The following is a 20,069-nucleotide window of genomic DNA, read 5'->3' on the forward strand; positions in this document are numbered from 1 at the left end:
GCTGTATAAATTTGATACGCCTTTTTGCGGACTTTTTTGTAATTTTATGCGACTAGTGCGACTGTTTTGAAGCCCTTTCAGTCGATCCTAGTCCTGTTTATCTATATTTCTTCGCAAGTTTATATAAATTTATTTATTTTTATACAGATCGAGGGAAATGATATTGTTGATAACGAGATATTTTTATCTGTTTTTGAGTAATGTTTTTTTTGAATAACCACCGCTTTAGTATGGCTCAGCGGGATATAAGATTTCAAGCTACCGTCGACTTCCAGAATAGAAGCCTATTTTTGGAAAAATGCGAAGAATCTCTATGTTCTCTTAAAGCGCGATTCCTTAGAAAATTTCTCAGTGTTTTCAGCGCCTCATAGATTTTTATGTTACCCAGTCATGAATTTCATGAGAGTATTGGTGTTTCCTAAGTTTCCACTTCCCTGATGGCCATCGCCATGTTCCACACACGTGTCATGTGTGTGTCAATCATCATCAATTCGTGTCTCGCGTGCGGGTGTTCCCAAATGTGGAAACTTGCTACTTTTACCCCATTGAGGTCAGGATTTTTTCGGTCTACACATTAATTCGTTGGACAGAATATATTTACTACCAAAAATGGCATACAGAATTGAAGACTCTTTTATTTCTTACGAATAAATGTTCAAAATGCTCAGTTTCGAACACGTAAATTCAAAATGGTTTAATTTGCACTGCTTAAAATGATAGGTTACGAAGTTGTTAAATTTTGAAGACTAAACATTGAACATAATGCCTATCAGCAGGGTATCTAACTGACCTGGAAGTCGGGAAAACAGGGAAATTACCGGAAATTTTCTTCACCGGAAAAAAACCGGGAACTGCTAGAAGTTACTAATGAGCAAATTAAAAGTATTTAGTTTTATATATTTTATCACTCTAATTCTTAGTTGGGAGAGAGCATTTGTGAAAAAATAAATCTCGCTTTGAATATGGAGTTCTACAGAAGAATTACAATTTAAAAATTATAATTTGGTCTTTGAAACAGAGTATTTTCTAATTGATTTATAATTCTGAGCTGTGACAAGGAATAAATAAAATTAATATAAAAAAATTACGTAAAGAATTACAATATTATCCTCACTTAGAACAGGGAATTTTCGACCAGAATTATAATTTTAAGTTGCGACGTAGCATTTCAGTTAGAAAATATAATCTGGGGATTAGGAGAGAGAATTTTTGTGCAGAATTATAATCTTTACTTTGGGACAGGGAATTTGAATAAAGAATTACAATTTTGAGTTTGGCATATGAAATTTCAGTAAATAAATTTAATTTTGACAATTAGGACAGGAAATTTCATAACCAAATTTTATTTCAATTTAAAGACTGGCAATTTGTGCAAAGCATTATAATTTTTTCTTTGAGACCGGGAATTTTCTAAAAGAATTCTAATTCTGATATATAACTTTATAAATATAATTTTCGTAAAAAATTATAATTTTTAATTTGAGACAGGAACTTTTAGTAAAGAGTTATAATTTTGTGTTTGGAACATGAAATTTCAATAAAGAAATATAATGTTGATAATTTGGATAGGAAATAATTCTTATATAAGACCATGTAACGAGAGGGTCACGTGACCAAAGCTGGACCTCAATTGTTCTTTCCGAACTTACGTCTAATCGAAATGAGGTATCGCTCTGAAAGTTTGAGAAATTAATGAGAAGGCAATAAAGTACATGTCTCTGCTTTGTTCCGATGGAAATTTTGAAAACAAAACTGGAAAACTGGAGAATAACCGACGATACCGCAATAAATAATGAAAAAACTAATGCTTGCACTTGAAATGCAAATGAAGAAATTTGATCTGACATATGTATCACCTGTGTCAGAGCAGCAATATCACAGCTAGTATAAGTAGACAACTTCGAACTTCCACGGGTCTGTGGGTAATACAGATTGCATGATTACCGACAGAGAAAGACAGAAGTCAAACTTCTGCCGTAAAGCCTAAATGCATCTGTCGATATTTTTTATTTTCACAAATAAACTTTTTTCTTCCCATAACTCTGTGCCTTGTCACAACCGGTGACAAGGCACACTCGCTACCTGGCATTAAAGGATAATAATTTTGACTTCTGAGCAGTAAATTTCATGATTAATTATAATTTTGACTTAAGAACCTGTTCTGAGCCAGAATTTGTATAAGATAAAAAGTTTTTTTCAAATAAAAATTTGCCAAAATTTGAAACTTTCTTCTTCCTAATTAAAAAAAGCAGTTATTATGTTTCTGAATTATAATAAAAAATATTTTAAATAAATATAATTCTGTCTCGGAACAGGGAATTTTTTGAATTAATGTTTGTGTAACTTGGAACAAGGAATTTTTGACATGGAACGGGAATTTTTGAAAATAATTTTGTTTCTGATTTATAAGAATGAAATTTAGAAAAAAATCCTGTTCAAATTCAAAATAATATTTTTTTACGAAGTTCTCTGTTCCAAATCAGAATTTTGATTCTTATGGCCAAAAATTATGTGATGTTTGAACTTAGAATGATAACTCTTTTCCAAAATTCCATGTTCCAAATAAACAATCTTTGAAATCCAATGAAATCTTTTAAATCCGTTTGAAATAATTAAAATCTTTTGAACTCTTTCAAGTTAACAGGGAAAATTAACAATTCACCGGGAATATACAATTATTCGTCGGGTAGATGTCCTGATTAGCTAATTAAGAAAGAATAATTTAAGAAACAAAGATATTCTATATTTTTTAAAAGTATTTTTGACAAGACGAATTGAATTCGGCAGTTTCTCTTATAGTGCTTATCTCTCCCTCTCAGAAATCCCGTATAATATAATTCTGTGAGAAACCGACGTAAAAGAAGATAATGAATCTGCAGTTTGATACATTTTCTTTTGTGGTCGAAAGGAGATTTACATCATGATGAAATCTTCTTTGCAATCTGAAATCGAAAAAGTTTTGTACAATTCTTATTCACCTTTGATGCTCGCTTTGATGTTCACTCTCGCAAATAGAATTGCCATAAGCAGATATTGCAAGGTCTGCTCGCATCAAGGGATGATTAGTTGATACAAAACTTTATCCTTTATATTCTTGTTAAAATCATTAATTTTTCCATTTCTGCTTTTATTTATTTTCTACTTCCGCTAAATTTTTTTATTTTGGGGCTTATCGTAATTTTCTGTTTACTCTTATATTAATAATTGCTCTTCATTTTTTGATATAGCTACGTAAGATATCTTGCAGATATCTTGCGCCAAAGTTAGACTAAGATCAAGGAGCAGTTCCATGATTTAATCTCTTGAAATTTCTCTCTATGCAGGATTAGCATAACTTTTAAAAGATAATTGAAGGAAGTTCTATTTATAAAAATTGTAATAAATAAAAAATTAAATAAATAACGTTAGGCAGTGAGAGTCAAACAGGCAGTCTTTTTTTGCTTTAAAGCCGAGGCGCTACTGCCTGAGCTATCGGCCGATTTAGAGTATGCTTCGCAAAACTATATGAATGGTGGCGGATATTTGCAAGTCTATTTTCTCGAAAATGTGTGTAATACTTGTTTAGGAAATTAATACTCAGGTGATGAGCTTTAATTGAAAACAAATAATAAACCGAAACTAAAAATTCACAATTTCCAGTGTTCCCGTTGTTCAACGATTCGAATAATTTTCGTATTTTCACTCAGCCTTATTTAATAATAAGTTCTTGGTATTGGATTTTTGAAATTAAATAAAAATATTCTTTGCATGAACTCTAAATTAAATAAAGCTTATCGTGGATCTTTTTCTTTGAACAAGGCATATAACGAGGGTGAAGTTCTTCACCCTATATCGCCATCTCAACGTGACTAGAACATAATTAAGACAGAAAAATAATACTCGTTAGTGAACCGCTCAAGGCACTCTAAAGTCTAGATTGAATTTCAAAAAGAACAAGATGCCGCTTCTCACCCACCTACTCGTTTCCTTATCTAGTGTCTCGAGTAAAGGGCCTTCTCGTCTTCTCCTTAACTATCTCAAGCATTGCAATGTATTTAAATTAGACCCACTGCAACGAATCTCCCCCCTATTTCTGAGTCATTTGTATCCATCAAAAGTACTCTTAAATCTATTTTGCTTTATGGTGCAGTGTATTGTGTGTTTTAAACCTAAATTTAACAATAAACTTTCCAGTTTTATAAAAAACTTATCAGATTTTTAATTTTTGTTGCAGGTCAGTTTCTGTGATGAATGTTGTTAAAATTAAACGACACTTTGGTAAGAAGTTCAACCAGATATTTTCTATTTTTAGACTGAAATAAGGAGTGTAATTTATACACGAATTCATACTTATTTTGTCTTATACTCTTATGATGATATTTTATTTAATTCGATGTATTCTTTCGACTTTAGTTGGGGGTCATTCATAAAATACTTGATACGTTTAGGGGGACGTTGGGGGTCGGCCGAAGTATCATTCTCCATCTTAAGTCCAATGGAAAAAGTATCATGCGGGTGGGGGGGGAGGGGGTCAGAAGTTCCTAAAGATGTATTATGTATTTCGTAAATGGCTCGTTGGACTTATCTCTTGAATTCAGTCGATATCTCTTGATTACAGCCGAATTCATACCCTGTAAATTTACCCACGCGTATCATTCACAACTACAGTTAAATTCAGCAGAATTCATCTCTTGAATAGCAGTTTAATTCTTCTTTTGAATTAAAGATATCTGAATTTATATTTCAAATTCAGCTAAATTCATCAATTCAACAATATTTATAGTTTTTCAAATTTTGTACAGATAAAAGGAAAAATTCTCTTGCCTATATGCTTTAAAAAACTCGAAAGTACATTCATTTTTTGCAAATTTATGGATTTTTGGACGCTGTTTTGTAAACTAAAGTTCCCAGTGGGTCTTGCAAAGTCATGTTGAATTCATACTTTAGAATGAGTCGAAGTTATCTTTTGAATTTAGTTAAATTTTTACATTAAATTCATCCGAATTTATTCCTAGCAACTGGAGTTGAATTCAGCCCTTGAATTTATTTTAATTATACTTATAAAATTAAACCTAAATGATCTCTTGAATTAATTTGAATTAATATATTAAATTCACCGTAGCATATCTCTTACAGCTTCAGTTAAAGTAACCTTATGAATTCAGTTGAATTTATTCTATTTTTATTCTATTTATACCTTGAATTCAACGTTAATCATTTGAATTTAGTTGAGTTTACACGCTTTGAACTCAAGACAGATTCATATCTTGAATTAAGTTGAATTCATACCGTAAATTCACCCTAATGTATCTCTTGTATCTTCAATTAAATTCATCCCTTCAATTCAACCGATTTCTTCTGTTGATTCCAGTTGAATTCATATACCTGGAATGCGCTCGAACTTATCCGTAGCAACTGCAGTGAAATTCATCCCTTGAATTCAGTTTATTTATACCTTGAATGCAACCTCAATTATCTATTGAATGTAGTTGAATGTATCCCTTGAATTCAGAGAAACTTTTTCCTTCAATTTTGAGAAATTTATCCCTTGAATTCAGTGGAATTCATACCTTTTAAATATATTTGAATATATTTCTTACAACTTAAGTTGAATTTGGTGGAATTCATACTTGTATCCAGTGGAATTCATTCTTGTACTCAGTTAAATTCGTATCTTGTAATTTTATCTAAATTTATCTTCTGCAACTTCAATTGAATTCATATCTTAAATTCATTCAAAGTCATGTGATGAGTTTAGTTAAATCCATTACTTAAATTCTACCTAATTTACCTCTTGAATCTTCGGTTAAAGTTATCACTTAAGCTCAGCTGAATTTAATCTGGAATTTAGGCAAATAATACCTTATAAATTTATCCGAGTTTAATTCTTGAAACTTAATTTGGATTCATCCCTTAAAACCAGTCGAAGTCGTATCTTAATTTCAGGAGAATTCATATATTAAATTCAGAAGGATTCATGTGTTAAAATCCAGCGAATTCATACCTTATACATTTATTCGAGTTTATCCATTGCATCTGCAGTTGAATTCATCCCTTAAAATCAGTGGAAATCATCTCTTGAATTCAAGAGAATTCATATCTTGAATTAAGGGGATTTGTATCTTGAATTCAGGCGAATTCATTCCTTATACATTAATCCGACTTTATCTCTTGCAACATCAATTGAATTCATCCCTTAAAATCAGACATAGGCATCTCTTGAATTCAGTTGAATTCATATCTTAAATTCACTCCTTTTTATTTCTAGAAACCGCAGTTAATTTAAATTACAAAAAGTGCTGGTTTGATTAAGTTGAAGATAAATGGTGTTTCCAGAATTATTTTTATTTAGTTTGAAAGGGATCCTTCAATCAAAAGTTTTCTGGGCTCTTATTGGATCTTAAGTTTTGAAAAATGAATATTATTATACTTTAAATTTGAATATATTCTTGTTCCGAGGGAAGTCTGTATTATTCTTAATAAAAAGAAAGGTTTAAGAAAACACACTCTTCTGAGAGGCTGAGCGCATTGAATTAGAAATATTGCGAGGGTCGGGGGCGATCTCTAATGACTCCGGTCTTTACATTTTTAAGAGCTTGGAGAAATGCTTCACATGGGCGTTCGCTTTTTGCATTCGCAAATCGATATCTTCGCAGCAGACAATTCAACTTGAAGATCGAACGCCCGTATTCTTGAAATCAGTGTACATAGACTCGTTATTTCACTTCGTCTTTTAATGGAACTTCTATTTACTTCTCGCGGAGAACAAGTAAATTGACTTTTTCATAATTTGCCTGAAAATGCACAATGTTGATATTGCAGTAAATCGTGGTCTATTTTTTTAATCTGAAAAGGTGTTATGATACAGTGGGCGTAGGTCAGGGAAAACCTGGAAATCGGAAAAAAGTCTGGAAATTTTATTGGCCTGAGAAAGTCATGGGTGTTGAGAAAAGATCTTGCAAAAGTTAGAGCATTTTTATAAGTCACTTTAAATAATTTTCAAGGATAATGAATTTAAAATTCATTTATTCTGTTTATAAAATATTCTTTGTTCAAAATGTGAAAAGGTCAAGATTCTGGTCCTTGAATGTTAATGCTCAGGGAGCAATCAGGAAATTTTTTAAATAAAGTTTTGCAGCCACCCTGATATAATGTGCTTGTCAGTAATTTATTTTCCTTGTATTTTAGTTTTTTTCTCTTATTTTATGGTTAAAATTTCAAAAATTGGATTGAAAAGTCATAATTTTTGGTTGAAAATTCATATTTTTCGTTAAGAATTCGTCTTTTTGCGTTCAAAATTCAACTACATTGGTAGAAAATTAACCTTTTGTTGAAAATTCGCCTTTTTGTTTTCAAAATTCATCTGTTTTAGTAGAGAATTCATCTTTTTTAGATAAAAAAGTAACTGTTTGGTTGAAAATTAATCTCTTTTGTTTTATAATGCAACTATTTTGCTGAAAGTTCACCTTTCCAGTGAAAACCCCTTCATTTTCGTCGACAATCCATCTTTTTAATTGAAAGTTTAAAGATTTTGTTGAAAATCGTTAAATATCGTTTCATTAACTATTCTAGATGAAGATTCATCATTTTCGTTGAAAATCCATCTCTTTGCTGCAATATTGCACTATTTTGTTCATAATTAGTGTTTTTCTTTGGTTGAAAAATGATCTCTTACACTGTTCAAAATATTCCGAAATTTACAAAACGTTTCAGGCGCAAAAGTAACGGAGTTTTCCAAATATTTGTTACTGAATTCGGGATTACGATAAAATTTTCGTAAATTTACCAATTTTACGTAAAGTTACGGAGTTCAGGAACAAATTACGAAAATACTTCATGAAATTACGAAAATACCCGGTATGGCTCGGATCCCTTCGGTACCGTTTGGTAGATCGCCACCGTTTTCGCCTAAGTCGAAAAACAAAGAATAGGCCACGTGCTTTTTAACGTTCTTTCTACATATTAATATTTCTTTCGCAATTAACTTTTGAGTGCAAAATCGCCGGTTGTCTTATCGTTAGTGACTCGCATATCAAGAATTCGTACGCACCTAGCATCTTGAACCTTGAAGTGAACATTGATAGTTTCTGTGACAAAATAAGGAACGAGTAAGTTTCAACTAACAAGAGACCCTTCTTAACCAAAGATAGAACGCAGCTGATTTCAGTAACGATAACGCAAAATTCCAAGAGTGATACATTTTTTGGGTTAATTAAAATTGTAATCCATAAACAATGTATATATATTAAAATTATAATTAATCGAAAAAAAATGATTACTTTTAGAATCTTACGTTAGAAAAAGCTTCCACTACAAATTTCGTAAAATAGCGAAAGAAATTTTTAACGGTATATAGTTAACAATACGTCTTCTTAGGTAGAAAATTTATCTTCTTGGTTTGAAACTTCCACTTTAAAATGAACTTTTTGGTTGAAAATTCAACTGTTTTACAAAAAATGTATTTTTGTGTCTTGAAATTTCAATAATTTGATTCAATTTGTTTTCTTTTTTAACTAGAAAATCCGCATTTGTGGAATGTTCGACTTTTTTGTTAAAAATTCATCTCTTTGAATAAATATTGGACTGTTTAATTGAAAACTATTATATTTTGTTGAGAAATTGTCTTTCGGTTGAAAGTTAATCTTCTTGGTTAAAAAGTCGTTTTTTTTGTTTTGAAATTCGTGTTTTTTTGTTAAAAATTTAATCTTTTTGGTTGAAATATTAACTATTGCATTTTTTGTCGAGAATTCACCTTTGTATTGACTAAATTTAACTCATTGGTTAAAAATTGAACAATTTTATTAAAAATTAAATTATTTTGTTGAGAATTCAAAATTTTTATTGAAAATTCGTTTTTTTTTAATTATCAACTATAACATTAGTCATTAAGGGCATGTGACACACTCAAATACCTATATTAGCGATCTCACTTTTTCGGATAAAAAAATTTTCTTTGAACTTCAGAAATTTTTTTGTGTTTTGAAGTTTTTGTGTTTCACATATAAAATATTATATGCTAAAAATGTTGCTAAAAGCGAGACTGAAAATTAATACAGAATATATTTTTTAATTAAAATTATTAGTAAAAGCGCCATTTCTAAATTATTTTTTATTTGTATTCCTTATTGAATAGAATGCTCAAGGACAAAATTTATTATAAATTCCGCTTCCATGAGTATTATCACTCGTGTAATTAATCTGGAAATGTATATTTCATGATGATAATGAAAAGCATTATACGGTTGTTTAACGCGGTTATCGCGACTCATTACGCTTGCACCCTCACTTGTAGATTTGAGTTAGCAAATTGATCTGTGGTTAGCACCTAGCCCCACTTGGAAATTGGTTTTACGTCGCAGAGACTACAAAGATTATGGAATTCACATTAAAAAAATTAATACAACAAATAAGGAAATATTGCAATTCTGAATCGTGATTAAATGAACTAAATTTTTCTCATTGCATTTTATTTACGTAATAAATTTTTTCAAATATTTTAATCAATTCATTATTAACATTTAAAAAAGGAATGTGCAATTGCAGGCCTGGTGCTCACGTCTATTTTCTCAAATTGGTCGCTATTGTAACTATTTTATCACTTTACTTTGTAACTTTTTTGCTAGATTGGCTAAAATAACGTATTCTCCATCTCAAACACGGAAATTTTACAAGTTTGCAAAAGATTTGAAGGAATTTCAAATATGTCAAGGAATTTTAGGAAATTTTCAACAATTTCTATAGAGCTTTAGGGGTAAAATTAAATTAAATTTTTCATAGGGATTTATGGGATTTCAGATATTTAAACATTTTATAATGAATTTTTAAAAATATTAAATAATTTTAAAGATCATAGTATATTTTTAAAAATTCTAAGATTTCAAGGAATTTTGACGGCATTTATAAAACTTAAAAGGATCTCAAGGAATTTTACAATATTTGAGGTATTCATAGGATTTCAGAATAAATTAAAATATTTCTGAAGTATAAGATTACAAGGAATTTTTATAGATTTTAAGAGATTAAAAAATGGGAGAGTTTTTCAGGGATTTCAGACAATTTCGACAGAATTCAAGGGTTTTTAATCGATTTCAGTGGATTCCAATGTCGGTTTTGAAGGTTTGAAGTATTTGAAGGAATTTCAAAGCTTTTCGGCCTTTTACGGTATTTTAACAGGTGTCAAGAAATTAAAAAAAATATCAAAGATTTCAAGCAGTTTTGAAGGTCTTTATCAGGCATGATGGGATTTCAGAGGATTTTAAAGATGTTATCGTTTTTGAAGAAATTTTAAAAGATATTGCAGATTTCAAGATTTTTGCGGAATTTTAATCGTTTTCTGCGGAATCACTATCAGGAATTTAACTAGATTTCAATTTTTTCAACGGGTTCAACTGATTTCATAGGATTTCAGAAAAAATTATAAGATTTTTTTACGGTTTTTAAAGGATCCCAAATATTTCAAGGGATTTAAAAGAATGGACAAGTTTTCCCGAAATTTTATGGAATCTCAACAAATTTCAGGCGTTTTTTAAAAAACTCGAAAGGATTTAAGCGATTAATTGGAGTATGTATATTGTATGCATGCTAGCTATTAAAAAGAGTTAACTTCTTAATTTAAGGTAGTTGTGGTGACAAAAATCAAATCTCTTAAAAAAATTGCCATGACTAACAATGAAAATAATATCACTAATGATTTAATTTCGACTAAAAAACATTTTTTTTCAATTAGATTATTTTAAAAGTTACAAAAAATATTGTTTTACAATTAAACTTTTTCTTTCTATCGCTTAATTTTAATATTTGAAAAATGATTGAATTTTCTTAGACATGACTCTTTTTTGGGAAAACATTCTCTACCCTTCTACTGTTTACAATTTTAAAAGTAAATTTTTTTATGATGGAAATAGTTTAAAAAATTTTGAAACAAAAAACTATTTTTGAAGATAATTTTCTTACTTTTAATTTTGGAAACAGTAAAGTTGTAGGCAATGTTTTCTCTGAAAATGTAAACCATGATTTAATAAATTTCCACGATTTCTAAAAAATTTATAAGAAGCCATCTTTTTTCATACAAAAAAATGTTTTTTCTTTTATAAAACATGTCTGTTGATATCGTTTGAACTCCGAAAATCCTAGCAATATCTTTTTTGCGAAGACCTAATTTTTGACACAACTACGTTACTATTTTTAAAAGTGCATAACACTATTAAGCCACTATTTTATTAATTTGTGCCACTATTGACACTACTTAGAAATTCTTAAATAAATCCGAAGCCTATAGTTGTATTTATTCAATTTGCAATATATCATTTAAATTGGACATTATTAACTTCAATAACTGAAGTTTCACTCTATAATTCTTTTAAAATGAACCATTTTAGAAGTATATAATATGCTTTAATTCAGCAAAGGACACAATCCCACCCCTGAGAGAATTTTATTCCACTAATAATATATTACTCTCTCTACCATGAAATTTCACCTGAAAAACGAATCCCACAATTCCCTGGACATTAAACTCGGTAATTGCATCGTTGCATCCAACTGCACGAAATGGCTCTTGGCGCCATGCCGTATCGCTACAAACTTTTGGAAACTTTTGGTAATTTCTGCCCTTCACATTTTCCAGATTTTATAGCAACTCACTTTAGTTATTATTATTTTTTGAACTTTTTAAGTTTCTTTTAAAGAGCCATATAATTTGCAAACTTTAACATAATTCAATCAAATCTACTTCACACTTAAAATGCCGTTTCGGAAATATTAAATAGGCGGTTTTTTTTAACATCTGGTAAAATTTGCGGTGCTTTTTCAAACCACACTATTACTAAGTAATCTAACCATTTGGAGTTTTTTAGGATCATCCCAATACATTGAAGAACAAATCTAAACGAAAAATTGGGAAAGAATACTCACAATGTTGATTTTAAAGTATATTAAACATATGCATTCAAGGATGGGAATTATAAATATATCATAGGCTGCATGAGGTAATAATAAACAAATAGTAGTTGGGGGTTTAGAAAAAATCGGCTTTGAATATTATAAAAAAAACTCTTACCACAAGCTCTACAAGATGCGTGAAAGAAACTATAAATATCGCAATGAGATCAAAAGTGATACAGGTTTAGAAAAAAATTGTTTCTTTGAAAGAAAACCTTAAAAATTGAAATTGTCATAACATTAAGAAAATTAACTTTTTTTTAAATGGAAGAATCAGCGGCGCCTTATTATTATTTTTTTTTTAATAACATATTTGATAGTTTATTCAAATTTGTATAGGAAATAATTGTATTTTAATACTCTGATCATTGCTATTTCAAACAATTATTAAAATACATAACAAAATTTTCGAAATATTAAGGATTGACACTTCTACCAAAAATTAAAAGTGAAAAATTGATTCCTATGATAGGATAATCCAAGATAACTAATTCTTGGATTATAATTTTTATTATGGAAAATAATTTTTTGCACAGATTGACTTTTTACTATCGTGTTTGAAATTTTCCTTCATTTTTAGCTAAAAACTCATCTTTTTTAGTTGAAAATTCAATGTTTACGTTTTTTGTTGAGAATTAATTAATTTTTTTTTTGTTGAAGATTTTTCTATTTTGTTCAAAATTCTTATTTATCGTTAAAAATCCATCTTTTCTGTCTAAAAAAAAGTTGTGTGAAATATCTGGAAATTCTTGCATTCGTTGTTGTTGAAAACCTGATGGCTCTTGAATGAGTTGAAATTTCTCTATTTATTAACTTTGAAATTTAAAAGTGGAATCCGCTGCTAACTTTCAGTTTTCTTATAGAATGTGTTAATTAAATTTGGGATCATTGTGGTAGAAAAATATTTAATTATTTTGGCAAACATAGATCTTAAATTGTCTGCTTAGATAATTTAAGAGGTTATACAAAATTTTATGGGGTTTCAAGGGATTTAAAAAGTTTCAAATAATTTACATTCACTATTTAAGGTTTTAAAATTCACTAAAAGATTTCAGTCTTTCATAGAATGTCTACGAATTTTAATCGATTGAAGAAGATTTCAAGAAATTTTGAGAGATTTAAGAAGATATAAAACGTTTCCAATTGTTTTCAAAATATGTTAGGCTTATCACAAAACTTTTAGAGGCATCAATGGATTTAAAGTAGTTCTTAGAAATCTCAAAGTATTTTTTAAGAATTTAGGGATTTTTCAAGTATTCAAAAATATTTGAAGAGATTTCACAGTACCTCTACATTTAGAAAAAAATTCTTGAACTAAACAAACTGTTTTCCAGGATTTACATGAAAATGTGGTTGAATTATTTTTTGGTTAAATCTACTAAATACTCCATATACGAAAAGATTTAACCTTATTGAACGGCTGTACAAAGAGCATTATTCTGGTTCAACCAAATCCTTTTCTGAATGTAAGAGCATCGCAAGTAACTTTAAAAAATGTTAAAGGAGTTAACCAATTTTCTTAGGATTTCAAGCGATTCAAGACTATTTTAAGGGATTTCTAAGAATTTTTTGAGATTTCATGGCCAATGAAAGGATTTTAAGTGATTTTATAAAATTTAATGAATTTCAATATTATTTCAGGTAGTTTCAAAAGATTTTAAAGAAGATTAAATGAAGTTCCTTACAACAATAAAGTATTTTGAAAGAATTGAAGGATTTCACAGTATTTCAAGTGCTTCAAATTTTTCAAATTTTTTGAGCCATTACGCTGTAGCGTAATAGCTCAGAGAGAATATACGCAAAGACATAATGATGTAGCAGGCATTATGCATCAAGAACTTGCCCTAAACATTCCAATGTCCGTTTTAGAAAGCAAATATTACAGCTTATATTGGGATGTTACTATCACAACGGATCATTACATCCGGGCCAATCGACCTGACATCGTGATGCGAGAAAAAAATGGAAAAGTCTACATCATCGACATTGCTTTTCCGCTTAACCGAAATTTGCAGTCAACCTATAGACAACCAAGATCCACAAGTTTAGCGAGTTAAGGCATGAAGTGAAGACCATATGGAGGAATGTGAATCATGCATATATTCATCCTATTTTGATTTCGACTACAGGCAATGTCGCATTGTAAGAAACTTTCTTGATTATCAGGAAGCGAAGGTCTAAAAACCCTCGGAGTGGCAAATGGTAGCTCTAAGAAAGCATCCAGAGGTGACTGTTGTCACCTCCAACGCTCGTGGCCGCTCGTAATATTGTATTCCTAAAACATGATCGCAGGAGGTTTCAACCATCGTATTAAATTATTTGAATTAACTTATAACATTCTAATCTCATCAGTCACTTGACTTAGTCCGTGGCTATGATGTATAACCGGGTTTACTCGAGTAAAAATTTAATAAAAACACTATAATAATAGATCCAAACGAAATTTGTAGAATTTCTCGGTCTTTTTAAAAGTTTCAATTGATTATGACGTATTAAAAAAAATGTTGAAGGTTTTAAAGTATTAAAATTATTTTCAGGAATGTTATGGGGTTTCAGAGAAATGTATAGCATTTCATGAGCTTTCATCATATTTTAAAGAAGCTGAACACATGTATATTAATTATTTTATTTACTTGATACTAAAGCATTTTATGGTTAACAAATATTTATTTGATAAAAAGAGATATTTCGGATTCCAACCGCGTACAAACCTTCGAAATTTTCCGACGTTTCGTAAACATTGCAGTTCACTTCTTCACTTGTATTACCATATTTTAAATAATGTTTGGCCACGAAGGGCACTTTTCCCTAAATTTTTATTTAAAAAATGGGTAAGAAAGAAGGTCAATGCGTGTTGGTTATCTAGTTGGGTTTAAAAGTCGAATTTTTCTTAAAAATTCGACTTTCTAACTTGACCAACACTGTTATTGAAATTTTGTTTATTTCGTTAAAAATGCCGCTATTTTTTTTTTTAATATAATATTTTTCGGCTTGAAATATTAGGAATTTGGTATATACATTAATGTTATTGCAAAGAGTTTTTTACCCTATTTTCTTGAAAAATCAACCTCTTTTCCCTGTTTTGAGAGAATTTTGGGCTGTGAAGTCTGAAAGTACTTTTACAAAAACTTTCCTTTATAGCTTTACTTTAGCTTGGAATTTCAAGGTATCCAATTATTTTCAAAATTTTATAAAATAAAGCTATTAATATTGATTAATTGTTATTATAAGCGCTTAAAATTCAACCGGAAAAATGTATTTTTTTACCGGCAAATTGTTTTATGTGTTTATATAATCAACTCTAGTAAATTCCAACGAGTTAAACTAAATTTTCTAAGAATTACCATCATAATCAAGTGCATTCACTTAGAAATAATTTCTTGGTTCAAAGAAATTTTCTTTAGTCATCCCAAACTTATTTTGCATCCATTTTGCTGGAGCTCAACACATTTTCTTTGAATTAAAAAAATATTGTTACATAATTCAAGATATGAACCTTTGATTGTTACAAAAGTTTTTCAGCGAGTATTCATTTGAATGTCAAAGAGAATTACAATAAATTCAAGTGTACTTTAAGCGAAATCTTGACCAATTAAATACACTACATTGAACGTAAATTCAATAGTGGATTTAATAGTCAATACAGTCAGAAAAATATTCGTTAGACCTAATATCAAAGAAAGATTTTGTTTGATTCAAGCCTACAATTTCATGTGAGTTCGAACGCATTTATATGATAATTTATATGAATTCTTGTGGAATCGACTAAATTCAACTTAAGGTAGTTGTCGAGTCAAAAATCTTCTTCTGTGCTGCCACCCTTTAACTATCTTAATTTAAGGCGAATTCAACTTACTTTACTAAATTTAACACGATCGAATTCAGTTAGGTTCAAAATTAATATACAAATTGTATAAACTTCTTTAAATTCTGCGACTACCTTATGAACTTTTAACTCACGTCTACAAATTCTGAGGAGCCTTAATTACGTTAATTAATAAAAAAGATGTTGAATTCCAATAATTAATTTTTTATAGTTCTAAGCTGCAGATGGATACCTGATTTAATTTGAAAATTCATTTTGATATTTGTACTAGATTTTTTTTAAGTCGACGTAACCAAATATGTCAGCTGTAACTTTTCTGTATATTCTTTTAGGAAAACTCTAAATTCACATTACGGCAAGTGCATTAACCTCCTGGTTATTTTGGTATAGATCTCGTGTCACGGAATGCAGACGTCCCTAAATGCGAACCCATCCAGAAGACGAGACTAGTCGCAGCGCAACAATTTAACTTTTTTAGTTTGTTTAACTATTTACTGATTGCTGATTATTGACAGTCAGCTAATTAAATTCTCCATCAGAGCCAGTGAAAACAATTCGAATCAAATTAGCGAAATTCATGCCAATTCAACTCTGAACAGAAAACCAATTTACTGTTTCAACAAATTATCAAGTTGAATTAATAATAATTTTTCTTCCTGAAATATTAGTCTTCAAGAATCAATTCAAAAATCATGTCACGCTATTTTGGACACTTTTCTTATTCATCCTCTTCATCGTCCTAGAGCATTAAATAAAGCTTGCCCCCCCCCCCCCCATTTTCGTTGCAATTATAAGAACACTCGCCCCCTTTTTGAAATGTTAATTTTCTATCAAAAAAGATCAATTTTCAACAAAATAATTAAATTGTTTACCACATAGTTGAATTTTTGACATTTGAAGATCATTTTTTAACCAAAAAGTTGAATTTTCAACAACAACAAATTAATTATTAGCCAAACAATTGCATTTACAACCAAAAAGTTAATTTCCAATTAAATAGCTGAATTTTCAAGTGAAAAAGACTGATTTTCAAGAGGACAGTTGAATTTTCAATCCCAATACCCGAATGTTCTGTCTAAAAAGACGGCACAAAAACTTTTGGAATTAGCCAATGTTATACTCCGAATAAAGATTTAATTGAAAAGAGGACTAAGCCCTGATTATCTAGAAAATATGTAATTCTAGTATTTATGGAATACAATGAGAAAATCTAGTCTTGAGGTTGGGTCTTGATTCCAACGCCCTTACATCGCTTACGTCAAAAAATAATCTGGAAAAATACAAACCTCCTGGTCGCGAAAAGTTCCGGTTATTGTTGCCAACTTTTTTGGTAGCAGTCTTGAAATTGCATTACATGATGAAAGTTGAGTGCTTTTGGTAGCACTGCATAATATTTGAGGTTAGGAAATATGTCATTTTAATGTACATGAGTACTGGATACATGTCATATGAAAAAGAAAATCACTTTCCTAGAAAACCTAACGATAAAATGTATTTATTCAGCAATAATTTTTTATATTAGCTTTGTCTTTCATTCAATATTTTACCAATAAACAATGTATAGATCGTCAGATCAATCGATACTTAGTGATGAATTAAATTAACAAATCTGCATTATGGGACAGAACTGACAACACAGGAAACTTTATTTCTTCTATTTCCTTTGATTTGAGCACTGCGGCAACGTTACGGAAGACTAGCGAAACTTTAAAAGTGCGCCCTCATTTGGATTTCTTGTGCACAATCTTTTTCTTTCATCGGAATGAGATGTTAATATATACCATTCTCTTCGTTTTTCAATGACGAAGAGATTGGTGTAAATAACATCTTGTTTAAATGAATATAAAATGCTGAAAATAATGTTTAAACAAATAAAAATCGCGTAAAATCGTGTTTTTGACATTTTTTGGAAAAAATCATGTCATTTCTTTTCTAATTAACTAATTTTGAAATTTTAAAAGGCATTTTGAAGGGAACAAATTGCACTTTCAGCTGATGTAGGTAATAAGTAGGTTCCTTCCAAAAAGTGTATTTATTTGAACATTCGAAGTTAGAAAATTTAAAAAAAATGAGAAATATATCAGAAGTGCGGGCAGAATACTTACTATTATAAATAATTTGAATGTATAATAGGTCAATCTCTTCATTTTCTGATGAACAATGCGATGTTTTCATTTAAAAAAATTAAGAACAAATTTTTTCAATGAAAAAGCAGTTCGTAAGTTTGAAAGATAGGAAAAATTCGTCAGATTAAAAAAAAAAACCTTTTCTACAAAATTATTTTTATTTTCAAACTAATTCTTGAAATAAAATTAAATTGAACAATATTAAATTAAATTGAATATTGCATTTAATAAGCTCAATCTACTTCGGTGCGAAAGTTACACAATACCGCCCTATGTTCGACACACACAGGTACTTTCTAGAGCCAAGCTAGATTTTAGACGGAATTTTTATATTAATTTGATGTCAATTTCTGGCTAGCGACATTAGTGGGTCTACATAGAACTGCGGGATGGATTTTTCTATCTAGAAGATATAGATAGCGCCGAAAGAGCGCCAATCTAATTTTCCGTGAATAGACAGCCACGAATAAGCCTGTATTGGCGCTAGAATAATTCCAGTCTGCCAGAAATTATTTCCACACGGGTTCTCGTATTTATAACTTCGAACTTCTTATAATATTCATTCTAATAGGATATGTTAAGTAATAAGTAATTTACCTTTCTAAAAGTACGCTTTATTCGATAAAACCCATTTCTTGAGCTTTATATATGTTTAATATAGTGTTTTAAGCATTTGAAATCTGAAATTCGCCTTAAGCTTCCGATAACTGGCACAATTACCTTATTCACATTTATATTTTCTATGTGACATGTCACTGCGTAACCTCCTGCATCACAAATCCTCATAAACCTTTTAACGCCCCACCCTATCAATGTGACGTAGTTTTTGACAGACACTTAAACTAATTTTAAATTTTTAATTTTTTGTTTATTTGATGAGCTCATGAGGTCTGCCAATTTTGGAAATCAAATATTACAAAAGGCTTTTAGAGGATTAGAAATTATAGAACCTTCAATTTGAAAACCTGTTAAGCCAGCTAATTAATAACTTTGAGGTGTCGAGGTGATAGAGACAGTCAATAATCTCATTTTCAACCTGCCTTAGCATTTCCCATCAGGTGACTTTAGACTTCAAAGCCAATAATTGTCTGTCGCCAAAATTCATTACCCTAGGGGTTCGTTATTAAGAGGCACTCTATATTACCGTAGAAATATGCATCGCTAAAACTATAGAGTAAGAGAAGCCATGAGCGATAAAGCTATTAACGTACAAGAAAAGGAATAATACCCTTTTTTTTACGATTTTATAACCCTCTCTGCGAAGGGCAATAAAATTGGAAATTAAAATGAAATGGAAAAATATTGATTATGGGGTACATACCCTTTCAATTTAACGGACTCTAAAATATGATATCGACAGTCTGCGGATTGAAGTCTTTATTTTTTGCAGATTTACTAAAAACTGAGTAAGGCATGGAATAATATTACCAGCTAGGAAAATGACGGTTTTCCTAATCTTATTAAAGTTTTTCAAATAACTGGTTGATTGTTTATTTAACTTTGTGCATTAGCTTATATTTTAATAGCGAAGGCCCGTTTTTTGCAGGGTTTATCATATCCTAAAAATTATATGATTTTCTCTGAAGATTGCTTAAATTGAAGATGTAGATTAGGGTGGTTCAAAAACGCTTTTTTTTTAGAGGGCAACGATCTCCCTAATTTCGTTCCAAATCCGTACAGTGGAATGATTATTATCATTGTTTAATTAATTTTTAATTATTTAAAAAAATGGAATTTGTTTAAATATTTTTTTCGACATTTTTTTCACCTTAAAATTATTACTATCATAGTCTAGTGGAATATTGAATATCATTTGTTCATTAATTTTTATTGTTTAAACAAATGGAATTTGTTTAAATAATTTTTTTAAATACGTTTTTCCCTGAAAATGATTACTATTGGTCTAGTGGAATATTTATTAACATTAAATCATTCATTTTCAATTATTTAAACAAATGGAATTTGTTTAAATAATTTCGTTTAGATTTTTTAAAAATTATTACCGTGGGTCTAGTGGAATATTTATCAGTAATAACTAATTACTGATTAATAATTAATTTAACTGTAATATTTAAGTAATGATTTTTATTAAATAAAAAAATTAATCGAACAATGTTGGTAAATATTCCACTGAAGAAATATTAACAATTTTTAATTTAAAAAACATTTAAACAAATTTCATTTGTTTAAACAATTGG

General features: G+C 29.6%; 1 protein-coding gene across 1 annotated transcript in view; it reads left to right on the top strand.

The window, feature by feature from the left end:
- The window catches only part of LOC117180588 (guanine nucleotide-releasing factor 2), a 138,390-nt gene that overhangs the window by 65,386 nt on the left and 52,935 nt on the right, over positions 1-20,069 (top strand). The window contains exon 2 of the mRNA XM_033373081.1: positions 4,214-4,257. Coding sequence (XP_033228972.1) covers positions 4,227-4,257 — 31 coding nt within the window. The 5' untranslated portion in view covers positions 4,214-4,226. The remainder of the gene's footprint in view (positions 1-4,213; positions 4,258-20,069) is intronic.

Source organism: Belonocnema kinseyi, chromosome 9, assembly GCF_010883055.1.
Source record: "Belonocnema kinseyi isolate 2016_QV_RU_SX_M_011 chromosome 9, B_treatae_v1, whole genome shotgun sequence".
Lineage (NCBI taxonomy): Eukaryota > Metazoa > Arthropoda > Insecta > Hymenoptera > Cynipidae > Belonocnema > Belonocnema kinseyi.